At 59.8% G+C, this 20,320-nt stretch overlaps 1 protein-coding gene across 2 annotated transcripts in view; it reads right to left on the bottom strand.

Annotated features, from left to right (window-relative positions):
• The window catches only part of SHANK3 (SH3 and multiple ankyrin repeat domains 3), a 410,126-nt gene that overhangs the window by 287,635 nt on the left and 102,171 nt on the right, over nucleotides 1-20,320 (bottom strand). For both annotated transcript variants that reach the window (XM_065860718.2, XM_065860710.2), the window contains 4 exons: nucleotides 13,441-13,592; nucleotides 12,969-13,136; nucleotides 11,905-12,021; nucleotides 11,159-11,236 (listed from right to left, as the gene is read on the bottom strand). In XM_065860718.2, the coding sequence (XP_065716790.1) occupies nucleotides 11,159-11,236; nucleotides 11,905-12,021; nucleotides 12,969-13,136; nucleotides 13,441-13,592 (515 nt within the window). The remainder of the gene's footprint in view (nucleotides 1-11,158; nucleotides 11,237-11,904; nucleotides 12,022-12,968; nucleotides 13,137-13,440; nucleotides 13,593-20,320) is intronic.

Genomic DNA, 20,320 nt, shown 5'->3' on the forward strand with positions numbered 1-20,320 from the left:
CCAGCCCACGGCACTGCACTCGGCCTTCATCCTGGGCCTGACTCTACAACAGTGTTCAATGTTTCTTGTTCTGAATTGCCACTGCATATTCACACTGAAGCGCCTGTTGCCTCCTTGCACCGAGGTGCGATGTGCGATGGTGAACAGGGAGCTCGGGTGGATGTACCGAGCCATGGGAAGGCACCGCGGTATCTGCTCCAAGGGGCAGGGCGCTTGAACAAGGGCGAGGATAAGGTCACGTGCCATGAAGAACCGATCGAGCAGGAGCCCAGAGGAGGTACCTCCAGGCTCCCGCAGACCGAACCCTGTGGCCCCTCTGCACCCGCTGTCACCAGCCTGTGACTGTCACACGCTGCAGAGGCCCAGGGCAGGGACACCAGCTGCAGGAGAGGCCGCGGTCCCACCCCGCGTGACAGGGTGACAAATCCACACGGCCGGCGCTGAGCCCAGCCCAGCCCATCCCAGCCCGGCTCAAGCGCCCAGTCCTGCGGGGCTGCTGAGGAACCAAGAGCCACAGCGCAGAGGGACATAAGATCTGTTCTGACCATCCTGCCACCGCAGCCAGGATCTCGGCGGCCCTGTGGAGGGTCGGGTAGGAGCACCCCCAGGGACAGGAGCACCCCCAGGGACAGGAGCCCCGGCCAACCCGCACCACAATATTTGGCACAGGAAACATGAAAAACAGCTAACCTGAGGGCTAAACAAATGGAGTCACTTTCCCAGTACAGCAACAGCGGGTACAACCACCTTGAACTCGTCCTCACAGTACGGACGCTGCCAGCTCCAAGGTGGATTTCCACCATTATCTGCTCTTCAGTCCCTAGAGATACCCGGCAAAGCGCCGTTGCCCTGTGCGCAGGAGGGGACGGGGCCCGCGGCGCGCGGGCTCGCAGACAGGTGACACCGCTGGACGTGTCACCTTGCACGGCCTCAGAGAGGAGAGCGGGGGACTGGGAGACGGAAGAGCAGCAGAACACACCAACCCCATACCAACACATCAACCACCCGCGAGGCCCGGACTCCCAGCCGTGCGCCCCCGAGCCGAGCGACGTGTCCAGCGACACAAAAGCTCATCAGGATCTCCACAAAGTGGGAAGAAAAAGGAAGAGAGGGGAGGGAAGTGAAGAGATCGAGTGCAGTGGCAGGAGTTTCCATTCGGGATGGTACCTTCGAAAGGGAGTTACCTGGCTGAGGATCAGAACACCGAGCGGATGCCAGAGTAGCTCTGAAAACACTGATGTGTTCCCATATTTTCATAAGAAGACCACAGCCCCATGGGCTGAACCTCCAGCTGGGAAGCGACAGACTTCCCAAGTCAAGCCAGCCTCCGCGGTTGCTCCATGCTACGCTCGCCATGCTCTCAGGGCATCCCTCAGTCGCAGACCGCAACAGCCAGAGAAGTCCAGAGCTTCCCAGTTACCACCCCACCCGTGCGAAAGGCGGAAAAGGCAGCAGGAGCGGCGCTGGCTGCGGGTGCCGGGGCGGGACGGAGCGGGACGGGGGAGACGGCTCAGCAGCAGCTCCAGCAGGCGCTGGAGGGAAGGGAGCGATCGCCAGCGGTGCTGGGCAGGAACAGACAGAGCTGCAGGGAGGGCTCCGGCGGCCAAGCTGGTGCCGTGGTACACCAGGGACACCCAGCAACCCTCAGACCAGCATCTGCCGACAGGCCAGACTGGCGTCAGCTACTTCTGCATCACTTCACCCAAGACTTCTCCAGTTACTGAGGCTTCCCATGGCTGATGATTTGCGACCTGCCCGTTATCCCAGAAAACAGAGAGCAGAATGATTCTTCTTAACCATCGCGTTCTATCTACCCAGGCAGCACTGCCACGTGTCTGCACTTCTTCCAAAGCCGTCCACCCCTCCTTGGCCGGGCAGACTCCAAGCGCGTTCTATATCCGTCCTGGACCTCCAGCAGTCTGCCAGTCCTACGGGGCCAATCCTGCCGCTCGCATACGGCGGCTCCATCTGGGCTGCCATACGAGCCGGAGCTCTAGATAGGTTCCAGCATGTGTGCTGCCATCGCACCGCACAGATGCGGCTCGTCTGATGCTCCCAGGAGTGTCACCGAGTCAGTGACGGCGTGACAGACCCAACACCTCCTGGAGCAACAGGCAGCGCTCCTGCACGGCAGCCGCGCAGCTCGGCCGGGACAAGCGCGGCTCCAGCGCCTCGAGCCAGCCAGCCCCGCCGCGGGCACACGGAGCCCGGGGCTGGGGACACCCGGCCTGCAGCCCGCGCTCTGGACAGCAAACCGGGATCCGCTTTGCCCACGGACGACACCCCGAGCCCTGCGCTTGGAAGAGGCTCTTCAGCCAGACTAACGCTCTGCCGCTACACGGAGCATCTGCAAATGGTCGGCGTCAGGCAGGGGGGCATGTGAACATATATGAGAAACAAAAACCTTCAAAGCTGCGACCATCCGGCTCCAGGCCAAGAGGGACAGAGAACCTCCTCAGTGCTCTTGGATGAGGCACATGGAGCTACGGGGAAAACAAGATGACTCCCCAATGAGATGCATCACAAGAGTATCCTGAAGAGAGGCCGACGATGCTGTGATCTCCCCCACGGCGGGGAGCAAGGTGTCCTGAACCACAGATGGGTTGGGTTGAGGGACCTTCCAGCTCCCCCAGCCCCCTGCCATGACAGGGACATCTTCACCAGCTCAGGGTGCTCAGAGCCCGTCCAGCCTGGCCTGGGATGTCTCCAGGGATGGTTCATCCACCACCTCTCTGGGAACCTGGGCCAGGTTCTCACCACCCGTAGCTGCAATTATATTCCAAATTTATCATTTATTACTGTATCTTTCTCCTCACCTGCCTAGCTTTCTTGCTGTTGGAAACACTTCCAGAAGTACCACAATCCTGTATAAGTTGTGCAGCACCAGCGTTGCCCACCCTCACAATATCCAGGCTGTTTTGCAGAATCTTCAGAGACCGTGTGCGGTACATTGAGAACACTGATGCACATTTAGCGTCTAGAATGTTTTTCTGGATTCTTTTTCCTGCACACCCTATGCCAATTTTGACATCATAGGCTCTAATTAGATTTTATTCTTGTTTTACTGATAATTTCCCTCATTTTGGGGAAATAAATCACGTTAAAAGCAAAAAGCATAATACAGAGATGGACTGACGGGTCTATGAACCGGGCTGACAGCAGTGACGGCTGGAATCAGAGACGAAACCAGCACGGTCTGGTACAAACCTACCCTGGGAACCAAGAAATCCAGTGTGTAAATAGAGGTGGAGAACAACCGGCTGGACACGGTGGAGCAGAACAACGCGGCGTAACAGTGGAAACCCCACACTGAACACACGCCAAGGAAATTGTGACATTGTGTAAAGAAAAACGTCATTTTAGGAGGTGTTAGGATGGCAAAGACCCGTCCGGACTGACACACGCGGTGCTGGGACAAGGGTCTTCGAGAAGGAGGCAAACAAACCGAAAGCACCAAGCTGGAACTTTGGACCACCGAGGAAAGACAGACAGAAGTGGGTTTGCTCACCCTCAATCCTAAACGAGTATGAAAAGATGCCGGTGATGGCTTAACCCAGCAGTTACTGCTGGAGGGACAAGGAAACGCGCGAGCTCTGCCAAGACCTTGGCTGAAGGCACAGAACAAACTCCTGACTTTCTCAGCACAGAGGAGCACTGAGGAGAACCCACCCGGACAGAAACACCCCCAGCGCTGATCTGCTCAGAGCGGGGAGGAACAGCACTATCCTGACCTCCACAGAAGGCATTTCTGCCCAGAAACGCATGGCACGACACATCTACCTCTCCCCATGACAGTATATCCAGATTGCACTCAGAAGATACATATAAGTGTGCACATGATCTGTTATATTCAATTTACCCTGCCCTACATGTATTTGTTACTGCAGAGGTGTCAGCGAGCAGGACATTGCTCAGGGTATTGCTCAGGCCGTTGGTCCAAAGCAGCTGTGTGCTGGCAACGAGCCCCCAGCCTGGGGCAGAGCCTGGGGACACAGGGACGCGGGTCCAGCAGGAACCCAGAGCACTGTGAGGAGGAGAAACTGCCTTGGAAAGCAGAACATCCCAGAGTTAATGAATTGTTATTTTCCAGAGGAAGAGGAGGAGGGTGCTTCACCTACTAGAGAGCAGTGTAGGGGAAAGGGAGCTGGGGGTCCTGGGGACAGCAGGGTGACCATGAGCCAGCACTGGGCCCTTGTGGCCAGGAAGCCAATGGGACCTGGGGTGGGTTAGAAGGGGGTGGTCAGTAGGTCAGAGAGGTTCTCCTGCCCCTCTGCTCTGCCCTGGGGAGACCACACCTGGAATATTGTGTCCAGTTGTGGCCCCTCAGTTCCAGAAGGACAGGGAACTGCTGGAGAGAGTCCAGCGCAGCCACCAAGATGCTGGAGGGAGTGGAGCATCTCCCGTGTGAGGAAAGGCTGAGGGAGCTGGGGCTCTGGAGCTGGAGAAGAGGAGACTGAGGGGGGACTCATTCCTGGGGATCAATATGGAAAGGGGCAGTGTCAGGAGGATGGAGCCAGGCTCTGCTGGGTGACACCCAGTGACAGGACAAGGGGCAATGGGTGCAAACTGGAACACAGGAGGTTCCACTTGAACATGAGAAGCAACTTGTTGGGGGTGAGGGTGTCAGAGCCTGGCCCAGGCTGCCCAGGGAGGCTGTGGAGTCTCCTTCTCTGCAGACATTCAAACCCGCCTGGACCCCTTCCTGTGGAACCTCAGCTGGGTGTTCCTGCTCTGGGGGGATTGCACTGGATGAGCTTTCCAGGGCCCTCCAACCCCTGACATCCTGTGGCGCTGCCGGCCGTGATCATCGCCCGCACACGAGCGGGGCTGTCACAGGTTTGCTCATGGGAACCGCTGAGCTCCGCTGTGTCCGGACACGCACACGGCGTGGGGACACCCACCCAGCACCCGAAGGTGCCGGGCACACAGACGCCAACCCCATCGTGGAAAACACCGCCACTCTGGCCGTGCCCACGAGCTCCACCGCTAACAGCTGATCTCAGCTGAAACCACGCTTTTCAGATCCGGACTGCGAGAAAGCTTCTGGTTATTCTGAAGGCTGAGAAAGGCCAGAAGAAGCCGTGTTTCTGCGTTACCTGGTCGTCAAGGACAACAAAGAGCCTGAGCACAGACAGATTTCTCAGAGGCCCTGAACTTTAATAAACCGTATTGCTAAAAGTTAACAAATGTACTTTTAAACGCCAAAAAGATAACGTCTTCCCACTCGAGCAAACGCAGTAAGCGTGAGGAAGACATGCGGCAGTTTCAGTAAACACCAGGTTGAACAACCACCGCGAGCGCCAACAGGAACTCCACACCTCCACACGTTATTTTAATTTCCACTATCGCAGAGCTGGAGGACGAAATCAGTTGGCTCTGCACACACAGAAACCCACGGCCTCGCAACCCGAGTGTTCGACAGGAGAGCAGACGGGGAGGACGAGGTTACCCTGCAGGGACGGCAAGAAAAACACGGAGCTTATTGATAAAAATACCGCTGTAGACACCCCCGCATCGGGGAGCGCCCTGGGCATCGGTCGGGTGCAGGTCTCTAGAACACGGACGCAGCAGATTTGTTTCTGTTCTACACGCTGAGGAGCGGCGGCCGCTTGCAGGAGTCTGCAGCTGAGCTCACTACAACGGAAAATACCCCCAGCTCCTCCCAAGTGCTCTCCAACACCGCACACTTGTCATCTGCATCAGCAGCATCACATTTATCTCTACGACATCACGAGGTATGTCATCAGCAAGAAATCCAAACGCTGGCAGCTAAAATCTAAGTTAAATTAGAAAAAAAATCAGAGTTAAGTGACGACATCCCTTAACGAAATCGCTCCGTTTGAGAGTATCCCGTTGCCTGGGCAACGTGACTGCAAATTGCGGAGTTCAGACCGTGATGTCTGTTTTAAAGCAACAAGATACAAATCTCCAAAGAAAACCCATCTAACAACGTGCTAGTGTTGCTCCAGAACGCCGAGACAAGCGGCACACTGAGATAACGCCCCCGCGCAGACCTCGAAGGGTTTCAGAACCACCGGAGTTGTTCTAAGGCCGGCGACGGGACGGGTGCAGCAGAGGGTGGTTGGGAAGGTCGGGGCGCCCGAGGGGACACGGGCGGGGAGCAGCAGGAGCGGCAGCACCGGCAGGAGCCGGAGGAGCCACGAGCTCCGGCAGCACGACCAGCGGTTTGGCAGCTTTGCACCTGAGCTCTTTGCTCCGCAGCTCATCAACATCACCGATATCACTGATATCACCGACATCGGGCAAACAGCACCAAACTTCCCCTGCAGCGCTCCAGGCTGGCACAGAGTGGCTGGAGAGCAGTCAGGCAGAAAGGGACCTGGGGGACTAATGGACAGGAAGCTCTACAGGAGCCAACATTGTGCCCAGGTGGCCAAGAAGGCCAATGGGATCCTGTCCTGTATCCAAACCAGCGTGGTCAGCAGGACAAGGGCAGTGATCCTTCCCCTGTGCTCTGCACTGGGGAGGCCACAGCTGGAGTGTTGTGTTCAGTTCTGGGCCCCTCAGCTCAGGAAAGAGATTGAAGTGCTGGAGCGGGTCCAGAGAAGAGCAACAAGACTGGGGAAGGGACTGGAACACAAGCCCTATGGGGAGAGGCTGAGGGAGCTGGGCTTGTTCAGTCTGGAGCAGAGGAGGCTTAGAGCTGAGCTCAGCACTCTCTAGAACGACCTGAAGGGCAGTTCTAGCCAGGGGGGATTGGTCTCTTCTCCCAGGCACTCAGCAATAGGACAAGGGGGCAGGGGCTTCAACTCTGCCAGGGGAAATTGAGGCTGGAGATGAGAAAGCAATTCTGTGCAGAGAGAGTGGTCAGGCATTGGAATGGCTGCCCAGGGAGGTGCTGGACTCACCAGCCCTGGAGGTTTGTAAACTGAGATTGGCCATGGCACTGAGTGCCGTGATCTGGTCAATGGACTGGAGTTGGACCAAGGGTTGGACTGGATGATCTCTGAGGGCTTTCCAACCCAGTCCATTCTGTGGTTCTGTGAAACCAGGGGGTCAGTTGGTCTCACAGAACCACCACGCGGTACCCGGGCCGTTATCCGCCTGTGTGCCGGGTTCCGCACCCGGGTTATGAACCGCTGCTGCTATTGGCAGTGCCGGGGATCCGCAGGCGCGGGCTGAGCCGCGGCCAAAACGCACCGGGAGCGGCCCCAGTGCCGGCCGTGGCCCGTGCTCCCCGGCAGCCCCCGGCGAGAGGAGCGGCACAACCAGCTTGGAGCGCACCCACAGGAGCGGGACGCTGCGCTATCCACCGGGAAAGTCAGATTTACCGTCCAGAGGAACACCGGGGAACGCAGGTATTTTGTGAACGGAGACGACCAACAACGGCCGTTCGTGAAGAGAAAACAAATTCAAGGCATCCAAGCCGCTTCCAGGAGAGGGCAGCGGGCCTGGCTCTGCGAAGAGCGAGGACACGGAAGACATGTAGCTGTCTTTGGACAGCCTCCTGTGCCCATCTCAGAAACAACAGAAATTAAATCCTGCTGAAATTCCTGCCAAGCGCTGAAAAACCGATGAGAAAACTAATTCATGACTGTCAGACTACAAACGTATGCTAAACGGGTTTCACAGGAGCCCACCCAGGTTCGGCAGGACTCCGTCTCACCAGCGGCACAGGTATGGTGCGCTGCAGAACGTGCCTGTTGAGCTCCTGGATGTGAACAAGCAGGAAGGAGACACAAAGTCATTAGAGTATTATAATTGAAATGATTGTTGGAAACTCAGGAAATAGGCATGTGGATGGTGAGGATTTCGTCAATAGAGACAAATGCAATGGCAGTTTATGCACAGGGATCGCAGGAGACGGGTCAGCCCATGGCAGTGTGCAGTTGTGGTCCCTCAGCTCCAGAAGGACAGGGAACTGCTGCAGAGAGTCCAGCGCAGCCACCAAGATGCTGGAGGGAGTGGAGCATCTGCCGTGTGAGGAAAGGCTGAGGGAGCTGGGGCTCTGGAGCTGGAGAAGAGGAGACTGAGGGGGGACTCATTGCTGGGGATCAATATGGAAAGGGGCAGTGTCAGGAGGATGGAGCCAGGCTCTGCTGGGTGACACCCAGTGACAGGACAAGGGGCAATGGGTGCAAACTGGAACACAGGAGGTTCCACTTGAATATGAGAAGCAACTTGTTGGGGGTGAGGGTGTCAGAGCCTGGCCCAGGCTGCCCAGGGAGGTTGTGGAGTCTCCTTCTCTGCAGACATTCAAACCCGCCTGGACCCCTTCCTGTGGAACCTCAGCTGGGTGTTCCTGCTCCGGGGGGATTGCACTGGATGAGCTTTCCAGGGCCCCTCAACCCCTGACATTCTGGGATTCTGTGATTCCTCAAGGTTGACCAAGAACAGGAGCCCATGGGCACAGGGTGCAATGCAGGAAGCTTTGTCTGGGTGTAACAAAGAGGCTCCTCAGCAGGAGGACGCTGAGCAGGGGCCAGAGCCCCAGGGTGGGACCCCGGGGGGGTTTCCAGCCCCAGCAGCCGCAAGCCCGGCCGAGCGGGCACCGTCCCCGCGGCTCCATCCGCAGCACCAGCGCGGCAGGGGGAGCCGAGAGCTGGGACTGCAGCATCAGCAGCTGAAAGTGAGTCAACCAAGTCACGCTGTGGCAGAAAAAGGAAAACACAGCAGGATTTACAACGAGCAGCCTCACCTCCAACACGTGCAGCGTAACCCCACCGCCCCGCAGAGCCCGCTGCTTTCAGCCGAGACGGCTGCTTTAGGAACAGCGCTGAACAAGAGATACGGAGAGACTGCAGAGCGAACCAACAGCCATGACCAGATTACGCTTTCAAAGGCCCTGCAAGAAACCTGTGAGCTCTGGGACGCTCACCCAGATCAGGTGGGGAAGAGGTGACCTGGCTGGAGAAGCAGAAAGCAGGCAGCGAGGGCACAAATAACCTGTTCTCAAGGACAGGGAAAAGCAACAGGCTTAAAACTCAACAGGAAAGATCCAGGTTAGATGTCAGAAAACACTGAGCGTGGGGAGTGAAGCACAGGAGCAGCCCAGCCCGGGACGGGGCTCCTGAGCAGGGGAGCAGACACCATAGGAACCTTCAGACAGAGCCGATCCGGGGATACAGCAACGGAGCCCAAAACCCGACCTCCCGGGCCCCTTTCAGCCACGGCTTTCTGCTGCCTGCCCCCACGGGGATCCGAGCGAGGCAGCGCAGGAAGGGTCCTTACCCCGTCTGATCTTGGGGTGCTCAGTGCGGCTGTTACCCCATCCCGGGGGTGTTCATGGGGTCTCCTGCAGCATCCTCACTGCAGGGCGGGACAGGGCCGGTTGTGCAGAGGTGACGAGGCGGGTGAACCTGCTGGACCAGCAGCGCCGGGGCGGTGATGGCCACGCGGAGCTCAGCTGGTGGCCGGTTACGAGCCCATTGCCAGGGCGGTGATGGCCACGCGGAGCTCAGCTGGTGGCCGGTTACGAGCCCATTGCCAGGGCGGTGATGGCCACGCGGAGCTCAGCTGGTGGCCGGTTACGAGCCCATTGCCAGGGCGGTGATGGCCACGCGGAGCTCAGCTGGTGGCCGGTTACGAGCCCATTCCCAGGGCGGCGATGGCCACGCGGAGCTCAGCTGGTGGCCGGTTACGAGCCCATTCCCAGGGCGGCGATGGCCACGCGGAGCTCAGCTGGTGGCCGGTTACGAGCCCATTCCCAGGGCGGCGATGGCCACGCGGAGCTCAGCTGGTGGCCGGTTACGAGCCCATTCCCAGGGCGGCGATGGCCACGCGGAGCTCAGCTGGTGGCCGGTTACGAGCCCATTCCCAGGGCGGCGATGGCCACGCGGAGCTCAGCTGGTGGCCGGTTACGAGCCCATTGCCAGGGCGGCGATGGCCACGCGGAGCTCAGCTGGTGGCCGGTTACGAGCCCATTGCCAGGGCGGTGATGGCCACATGGAGCTCAGCTGGTGGCCGGTTACGAGCCCATTCCCAGGGACAGGCACAGCGGCTGGTCCCTTTTGATATGGCAGTGGCTCAGCAGGGTGACAGGAGGGACATCGCTGTCACCAGCCCGGGAGCATCAGCACCACATCCTGCCCGGGGGCTGCAGCCGCCCCGTGCTCAGCACAGGACGGGAAACGGAGCCCCCGATGTCCTGGGGATCCCTCGGCTCCGGCAGCGCCCGTGGGCAGGGACAGACTGACAAAAACCTCCACCACATGCTTGGGTTCCACAACTGATCGGCATCACCGGAGCTGCACAAGTGACCAAGCACCGCGGCCAGGGCGGCTCTGCGCCGACACAGCCGTACCGGTCAACAGGAAACCTTGTCCGCTCACAGCACAACCGCCTCCAAATCAACCAAACAAAACGCACCACAAAACCACCACCCGACACCAGCACCAGCGCTGAGACGGGGGACAAGCGCCTGCGGCCTCAGCCGAGCGACACGACTTGTGGAGAACGCAGACGAGACGCCGCCCCAGAGAGGGCACAAAGGCGGGACAGAGCGCCTTCCGCCACTGCAGGAACACCGAGGACTGCAGGAACACCGAGGACTGCAGGAACACCCGCAGAGAGACGACCTGCACCCACGGGAGCACGGGCGTGAACCAGAAACACCCCCACCCACTTCCCTTTGAACCACCGCCGGAGCTCAGGTTCATCGCCATCACCCTCTCCGCCCAAGTCTGAACACAAAAGGCACCGCAGCCCATCATTTCGGACCCTCCGCAGCAGCCGCCGGTGCCCCCGTGGGCCCCGGGCAAGGGGGGCGCACGGGGAGCACAGGGGCACAGCTGCTCCAGGAGCCGCACGGCCCGGCACCGCCATCCCGAACCCGGCCCGGCACCGCCATCCCGAAGCCGACCTTATGAACACGGGATCTCAGCTCCCCAGGAGGAGCCCAGCACGGCGGAGGGCTCCGGGCCACCCTGCGCAACGAGGATGCGGATTTGCATTGGGAAAGATAACCCAGCAGATTACAACCTCTAAACCCCCTGAATCACTCTGTGCTATCTGGAGCCACCTCAGGGCACTGACACCAAGACACCGCCTCCACAGCCCTTCCCACAAGCACCGCGCGTTCTCTTTCCCACCCCAGCAACCAAGCCCTCATCAGAACAAACACCTCAAAGCGGGTTCGCTCCGCCCCGCGCTGTCCCCGCCGTGCGCGCGGAGGCTGGGCCGGGGCTCGCCGCCTCACCTGGAACGCCGTCTGGCTGTTGTAGTTGCGGATCTCTTTGCTCGCCCCGCGGAAGAGGAGGACCCGGGCGCAGCTCTCCTGCCAACGGGAAAGAGCAGTGAGCACGGCAACGGTGCCCAGTGCTGCCCGCAACACCCAGAGACCAGCAGCAAGAACTTGGGGCCGTTTGTGAGAGGAACAGGACCCCAGTCCACAAACCTTCCCCAGCACAGGCTAAAGGCCACAGGATGTGCCCAACAAGCTCCACCCCGGGCATGTGCCCACCTCAGATTAAACGTGAGCACCTGGGCAAATCAGCACCGGCCTCAAGCTTAAGTGTGAGCACCTGGGCCAAATCAGCACCGGCCTCAAGCTAAGTGTGAGCACCTGTTCCCAGTCAGCCCTCTCCACGCAGGCAAACCGCTCCCTTCCCACTGGGAGGGGGGGCTTGTTGAGAAGTGGAACCAGAGGAAAAACTACAGAACAGTAAATCAACAGTAATTCAGGCAGTAAATCAGCAAAAACCTCTTGGGAACAGGAACAGATTAAACCGCGGACTCTTCTCCAGCCACCTGCCCCTTGAGAAATCCCAAGCCAGGCCGGCGCTACAAACAGAAACAGCCTCATTCATCCCCGCTCAGAAGAACGTTTCTGGGGGGGCCGCACCGGCAGTGAGCAGATGCCCCGGCCCGACGCCGTGCTCGCTCAGCCAGGCCGCTGCCCCATCGACTCGTTCCTGTTCAATGCCCCAGGTCGCACAGGTGTACCTGGTTATAGAGAGCGCAGATGTGGAGAGCAGTGTTTCCTGAGGCGTTCTGTGCAGTCATATCAGCTCCGTAGAACAGAAGATGCTCCAGGTGCTGAACATGGCCATAGCGACACGCCTGCTCGAAATCGAAGTGGGAAACAGAAAGAGAAATCAAGGAGCAGCAGGAAGATAATAAATCCCATAACATCCTCTGCTGGACTCATCCGCGCTGGAAAAGCTGAATCAGGCTGGACCTGTAAGCTGAAAAGCCCCATTACCACGCACACATCCTGCTGCTCGTGCAGCAACGTACACCTGGACACTCATCAGCTCAACCACCTCTACCCCGGCTGCAGGTTTGGGACCAGTGTCACACCGGTGCCAGGTCCTGCTCCAGACGTTTGCTACCCCAGCGAGATTACCCAGCGAAAGGGAGCCCTGAGGCACACGCTGCGAAGGGGGGGCGGCAGCTCCCACCCCTGGGTAACCGGTGTGGTATTTTCCTCTACGTTTGGTCCATCCCAGGACCAGCAGTCCTCAAAGATCTGCCCCGGCATGGTGCTCATGGCCAGTAAATCGGGGTCACAAACACACGTCTCTCATCTTCTCATCCTCATGCATTTGTCCTCAGCTGTGCCAGCGCTCGTCCACTTTCAGGGGGCTGAGGGCGGGTGCTGGGGGGTGTTGGTACAGACAACCCACACTCCCCATGGTCCCAGACAAGGGACTCCGGAGCCAGCACACCCTCCCTCCCCTCAAGGATCTGGGTCTTGACGCTTGAAGGCAGCTCAGGGCCCGACCCCTGGCCCATGCCTTCCCTACACCAAACCCGCTCGTCGATGTGTGAAACGGGGACAGATACGACTGGTTTGGAACCAGAATGTCTCATGCGTTGGACCGAGATCCCAAGGCAGTGTCCATGGGATGTCCATGAGCCGGGCAGAGCCCGGGGATGACCCCGACGCTGCTGACCCAGGCCAGCACAGGCCAGAACAGAGCAGCGTGAGCTGGGACCCCACGTGCCCGGCCCCACGCCTGCAGGGACACGCGCGGGCCAGCGGCCGCCCCCCCGCGCCGCCCCACCTGGTGGATCTCCTGCCAGCCGTTCTCGTCCACGCAGCCCAGCCGGGCGTAGTCGTGCAGCAGCAGCTCGCAGCAGTAGGGGTCCCCCCCCACCATGGCGCTGTGGTACAGCGGCGTCAGCCCCCGGCTGTCCTTGTAGTCCGGGGAGGCACCCAGGTCCAGCAGCGTCTGCAAGAGAAGCGCCGGCCTCGCTCCGCAGCTGCACGTGGCCTCGCGGTAGGAAACCTGCCCTGCAGGGCCCCGGGGATGCTCCCGCCGTCGCAGGTGTCAGTGCCCCCCCATCGCACCCCAGGGCCCATGTAATCAGTGCCACGCTCTTGTCACGAGCTGTGTCCCCCGACAGCAATGCGGGGGGTGCTCTGGCCCAGGAAGGACAGAGCGTGTGTGCAACCTGGACGGGGTGCGAGGAGGAGCCGGTGCTGGGGCGCAGGGCAGGGGGAGGGAGGGGGACCCCGTGGCTGCCCCCACTCACCAGCAGCGCCGCGTGGTTGCGGCACCGCACGGCCTTGTGCAGCGCCGTCATCCCCTCCCGCGTCCGGAAATCCAGGTGCGCTCCCCCGTTGCGCAGAGCCTTGATCATCTCGGCGCTGAGCTCCAGCTGGGCGGCCGCGGTCAGGGGACACTCTGCAGAGCGGGGACAGACGGGTGAGACCCGCGGGGACACCCACCCCTCGGGGACACCCACCCCTCGGGGACACCCGCCCCTCGGCGGCACCGCTGCCCCTCGCTCGGGCTCGTCTCCCGCCAGGCTCCAGCAGCACAGCCTCCCCGCTCCTGCACCCCACATCCACCCCAGCCCCACACACGGGCTGAGCGCTGGGGCTGCCCCTCGGCTGCTTCGGGTGTGGACGAGAGTCCCGCAGGGGAGAGCAGGAGGGAAAGCGCCGGCAGTTTAACGACCGGCAGAAGTGCCACTGCCGGCTCTGGTCTGCAGGACAGCCACACCTGGACACACGTTTGTACCGAGGGGAGAAGGGGCGAGCATCGGTATCCTCATTCGGTTCCCCCCTGCAGCGAGGCACGGGGAGCGGCTGTGGTTCCAGGGCGCTCCCAGCCGTGCCCCCGCAGAGCCGACCCCGCGCACGGCTGTCCCGCAGACACGACACGCTCGTCCCAAAGGGGAGGAATGTCCCTGTGTTTTGTGACGCCCCACACCTGCGGGGAGCCCGGCGTGTCACCCAGCAGCACTGCAGACACCGCTCCGGTCCCGGCTCTGACTCCTGCGCTCAGGGCTGTGATCGGAGCAAACAATGGTGGATCTTCCTGAAAGGAGCTTGGAGCCGGGGGGGTCAGGCTCTGCTCCCCAGGAACAAGCGCCAGGAGCAGAGGAAACGGCCTCAAGTTGCCCAGGGGAGGTTGAGGTTGGATGTGGGAACAATTTCTTCCCCAAAGGGCTGTGGGGCATTGGAACAGGCTGCCCAGGGCAGTGCTGGAGTCACCAGCCCTGGAGGGCTGGACAGACGGACAGGAGGTTCTCAGGACATGGGGCAGGGACAGGGTGGGTTATGGGTGGACTCCATGAGCTTGAGGGGCTTTTCCAACTAAAACAATTCTATGACTCTGTAACTGTGAAATCCCCTTGGACAGCACAGCCCCACCAGCCCCAGCCACCCTCTGCTTCTGCTCTCCAGGGGTCAGCAGCCCCCGGGCCCATCTGCTGCTTGGCCAGTGCTGAGAGGCACCGAATGCTGAGAGGTGGCTCCACACCCCACGGGCAAAGCCTCTTCTGACAGGAGCTCCTGCACCTTCCCACAGGAGCTCCTGCACCTCCTGACAGGAGCTCCTGCACCTTCCCATGGCAGCTCCTGTACCTTCCCATGGCAACTCCTGCACCTTCTGAGCACAGCCACCGTGCCCATAGCAATCAGCGCCCGCAGCAGAACCGCGTGGTGGTGTAAAACCCACCAGACGACATTTCATCTCCAGTTCCAGCCGAACGCAAACTACGGCATTTCCATTCATCTCCAGTCGCACGCTGGACTCAGAGAGGTGACACCGGTTTGCTTTAAACAAGGTTTAAAGCAACGGGATTAACTGACCGTAAACTGAGAAGGACGAGAACTTCACAAAGCACCAGCAGCGGGGGCTCCAGCCGGCGTCCGCCCACCCACCGACCTTTGTGAACGCAGATTCCCCTCATTCTCCTGCTGCTCCCCTCGCCACCCTGTGTTAAATATCGGGGATCGCCTTTCTCTTGTCTACACGCTAAACTATCGCTCAGCCTTGGGTCTAATTTTAGAATAACAGTAACTTCTCAAGTATTTTTTTACACCCTTACAATGCACCTACAGGAAGCAATTGTGAATTTTATATTTTAATCTCTTTCGAAGACCGTTAATCTTTATCAGAATATCTTCCCAGCAATGCTGCAGCACCGAGATGTGGAAAAGGGCCAACGTGACGGTTTAAGATGTCTGTCCTCTGCCCTCTCGGCCAGCGGGCGCAGGGACGCGGAGCACGTGCGGCACCACAGCTGCCCCGTGGCTTAGAACCGCTCCCAAAGGCAGCCTAAACGAAGAAACCAGGCTTTGCTGGGCTGAGCCGCACCCTCCCCTGGGCTGTGCCGCGAGCACGGGGCGCTTTACCGTGCAGCCAAGGGTATCCGAAGTCATTACTTGGATTTAACTCTGCAGAAGAACATTCTGCCAAGCAGGGACATCCGGGGGAACCGCTCTGCTCAGGAACACCCGGCACAGGGTACACGTGGAGGATTCTGCTCGGGAACACCCGGCACAGGGCACACACGGAGGATTCTGCTCAGGAACACCCGGCACAGGGCACACACGGAGGATTCTGCTCGGGAACACCCGGCACAGGGCACACACGGAGGATTCTGCTCGGGAACACCCGGCACAGGGCACACGTGGAGGATTCTGCTCGGGAACACCCGGCACAGGGCACACGTGGAGGATTCTGCTCGGGAACACCCGGCACAGGGCACACGTGGAGGATTCTGCTCGGGAACACCCGGCACAGGGCACACACGGAGGATTCTGCTCGGGAACACCCGGCACAGGGCACACACGGAGGATTCTGCTCGGGAACACCCGGCACAGGGCACACGTGGAGGATTCTGCTCGGGAACACCCAGCACAGGGCACACACGGAGGATTCTGCTCGGGAACACCCGGCACAGGGCACCCGTGTGATGCCCAGGCTGATGAGCGCACAGGGCCGCTGGTGTGACGGGGACACTGGTGTGACGGGGCCAATGGTGTGATGGGGACACTGGTGTGACGGGGCCGATGGTGTGATGGGGACACTGGTGTGACAGGGACGCTGGTGTGATGGGGATGCTGGCATGACAGAGATGCTGGTGTGACAGGACCACAGACCCCAAGTCCCCGCACAGCCAGCGCTGCTGGCAGGAAAACAGCAGCAGAAGGGAGACGTTTCCCTCCCGCCAGGGACAACGTGGGTGACAAGTCCCGGACCACGGCTGCTGCGTGTCCTGGGAGGAGAAGAACAGCACGAGCTGGAAACGGAACCCGAGAGAGCGCGGGCGTTTTGGCGGCCCAGACGTGCATCATCATTTCCACCTGCAACACACACCCCCCCTCTCTGAACCGGCAGAACGTAAACCTTGCGCAGGGTGACAGGATCCTCTCCCGCAGAAGAACGAGTTCAGGAGCAGGGAGAAGCCTCTGCTCCCCGGACGCCGTGCGGGCTGCAGATAACACCATTAACTTCCCTGGTGAACAGGATCGTGGATGATGACCCGCAGACAACTTCTGCAGGGATACTTTTTTCCCCAGGTCAGGAGAGACACCGGGAAAGGCGACAGGAACCGAGAGGAGGATGGAATCATTTTCATTAAGATCTACACCGTCTTTGAGGCAGTAACACTGCCTGCGCTGCCTCGCGACCCAGACGTGACGGAGCGAACCCGCGTTCGCACGGGAGAGCTGGACAAGAAACCTCCAGCCGCTGCAGGGCTGAACCGCCAAAACCTCGAGGGTCTGGGTTCCCCCCTCCACTTTGGTACAGGAAGGAGAATAAATGGCATTTGTAACTATCGAAGCTGCCGAAGCCCTGGCCGCACAGAACGGAGCGCTGGGTGTCAGGTGCGTCCGCGGTATCCCCGGTATCCCCGCACCCCCATCCTGCAGACGCGGCGGCCGGAGAGCATCGCTCACAGCAGCGCTGCTCTGCCCACCGGGACGGGAAACCTCCTGCCCGGGCTTTGTAAAGGATGCTGGGGAATTAACAGCACTGGTGAACTGCAGCTTTTTCTGTCCTTGCTGAATACCAAGCACTGAGATATCATCATTTATTTATTCTCTTGAAACATTAGTTGGACATCTGCCCATGGCACCATCCCTGTACTGCTGGCCCCGAACGCTCCAGGTTAAAGATCCAGAGTGGAAGTATTCCCAAGCAAGGGAGGGCTAAGAGTTTCCAAGCTGTCTCAGCGAGAGGCTCGACTTGGAGGCCAAGCGGCCCCTTCCCGGCCCGTGCACAGCATCCCTGCGGTGCTCGAAGCTGACACGCAGCCACAGGCAAGAGACCTTGAGACCTTCTGCAAAGAGAGCGTTTCCCGCTGGCGTTTGCACGCCCCGCTCTCAGGTTTGACCAGACCCGCGGCTGAGCGGGCTGGCGGGGCACGGACGGACGGGAGCGCTGGGCCCGAGGGCGCGGGACAGGGACAGGCAACCACAGAAAACAAACGGCATCCACAAGATTTTGGGCTCCTGGAGATGGTGCAATGAGCGACGGCTGCTGATCAGAGGCCGCCGGTGGGAGCGGTGCCACCGCTGCCCTCAGACAGCGGAGGAGCAGCCACGGTGGTGACGGCCCCAGCTTGGGCTGCTGTGCTCAAATGTCACCACGGGCTAAAGGGATCGCGCCATAAAAGGATCAAAGGCACTGCTGGTTCGGTATTTATCATCATCTGATGTATCCACAGAGGCGGGAAAGCTCCTTCCCCGCAGCCCTTGGGACAAGCGGCCTCCTTGCGCTCTGCAAGCTCTGCCGAGCTCTCTGGCCCCACAGGATGAGCCACCAGCCCCACAGGACGAGCCACGGACCCCGCAGGACGAGCCACGGACCCCACGTGCCAGGCGGCACGGCCTGCGCCCTCCTCCCAACGCGGCACACGCTGCTGAACTCGGTGGGAATACGGTGGTTTCCAGAACAGCTGTCCAGGGGGCTGGGTCGTGGCGCCGGGACCCTCACCCCAGTGCTCTCGGGCCGCCCTGCACCACTGCTCAGCAGCACGGGCCGCAGAGCAGAACCAGCGCTCCCAGCACCGCTCCTGTCCCGGGGAGCAGGTCACAACGCTGCCGGCTGCCGTGCCAGCGGCTCTGCCACGGGCTGTGCCGGGGAAGCCCGGCCACATCCACACGTCTCCTGGGCCAGCAGAGGGAACGTGGGTCCTGGGGTTACTCCTGGACACCTGTTGGTTCACGATGGGTCTGGGTGCTGTAACCGTAGCAAAGGCTCCCCCGCAGCCTGCAAGCTCCAAGAGCAACCGTGATGAACTGGCAGCTCCTACAGACCCAGGGAGCTGCTGCCCAGAGCTGCAGGCACAGGAACCAGCTCCTGAACCAGCTCCCGAACCAGCTCCCGAACCAGCTCCTGAATCAGCTCCTGAACCAGCTCCTGAACCAGCTCCCGAACCAGCTCCCGAACCAGCTCCTGAACCAGCTCCCCCGGCGTGGTCCAAGTCCGAGTCACCAGGGTCCTTCCCACTCTGGAAGAGGACGTTGAGTTAATGCCCTCCTTTCTCTCTATGCTCTGCTTCCACGGGCGCTGGGAGGCGATGGGGTCCCGCAATGAGCTTCACCAGCCTCCCCAGCAGCCCCTCCGGCCCCAGTTCCGCGTGTCAGTCCCCACGTCCTTCCCGCCCAGCCAAGCCGTCGGGGCGGCGCTGGCCGGCGTGACCACACTGCGGCACCGCGGGCAGGCGTGGGCAGCCCCCTGCATACCAAACGGCACAAAACATTCCTCCATTCAGCACCCTCAGCTTAGCGACCATAAAGTCAGAGCAGCAAGGACACACAACAATTACGTTTTACTTTACCATTCACCAAAATAAAATGCTGTCCTGCACATATGTATATTTATTTTTTCCCAGGACAAGGTAGCACGAAGAAGGATCAGAACTGACACGCGTCAGTTGTACTGCTCGAGGTGCTCCCATAAAGGGCAGCATGAAAAACGTAGTGGAAAACAAATAATGTGGGAAAGACAATTGGCTTTCTCCCTGCCCAGCGCTCTAAAGCTCAGATAAAAATGCACCGGGCTCTTAACAACAGCAAAACGACATTGATGGGAAGCGAGGAAAGGGCTCTAGTTAAAGGAGTCAGACACTATAAACCCGCAGCATTGTACCCCGGGAGCTGCTGCCGGGCTGTAACAGCAGCACCTGTAACAGCGAGAACCTGTAACAGCAGCACCTGTAAGAGCGGCACCTGTAACAGCGAGAACCTGTAACAGCAGCACCTGTAACAAACAGCGAGCACCTGTAAAAGCGGCACCTGTAACAGCGGCACCTGTAACAGCGAGAACCTGTAACAGCAGCACCTGTAACAGCGGCACCTGTAACAGCGAGAACCTGTAACAGCAGCACCTGTAACAGCGGCACCTGTAACAGCGGCACCTGTAACAGCGAGCACCTCTAACAGCAGCACCTGTAACAGTGGCACCTGTAACAAACAGCGAGCACCTGTAACAAACAGCGAGCACCGCCGCTGGCTCCCGGTACCCATCCGCGGTACCCAACAGGCAGCCGGGCACACCCAGACCTTCACCGGGAGGCACAGGCGCCGGTGTCCTTTCTAACCCTGCTTTTCCACGTGGGTTTGCTCCCAGAACTCTGACCCGGGCCCCGTACGTATGTGCCGCCACGGTACAGATGAGCTTAAAAAAAAGTGAACCTAAAGAACAATAGCCCAAAGGTATGTATTTTGATAAAAGAGCTATTTGTTAAGCCTATTTCAAACCAACCTTAAGCTATTAATGTTAAAATAACTGTCTACAGAGCTTTGAGGAGCCTTTAAAATTCACACCATGAATCCAGTCGGTGCAGTTTGACGGGGGAGCACTCGGAGGGCTCGGTAAACCCCTTCCGGCGGCGCTGTGCTGGCTGAGGAGGCCCCGGTGTCCCTGCGGTGCCACCGCCCCGCGCAGCCCTGGTCCCCAGCCCCTGTGCCAGCTCAGCCCTTCGCGGGACTCTCGCCTTTGCAGCAAAAACAAGGCGCTTTTTTCCCCAAAACTCGGGTTAATTGCAGAACTGGGCCTTGGGATAACTCATTTATCTTCCCGCAGAGGAACAGGAGGGGCAGGTTGGAACCAGAAGTCCATGATAAACTTCTCCTCAATGCCTGCGCTCCACCTCCTCAGAAAGCCAC

The sequence above is a fragment of the Patagioenas fasciata genome, chromosome 1, assembly GCF_037038585.1.
Source record: "Patagioenas fasciata isolate bPatFas1 chromosome 1, bPatFas1.hap1, whole genome shotgun sequence".
Classification (NCBI taxonomy): Eukaryota; Metazoa; Chordata; class Aves; order Columbiformes; family Columbidae; genus Patagioenas; species Patagioenas fasciata.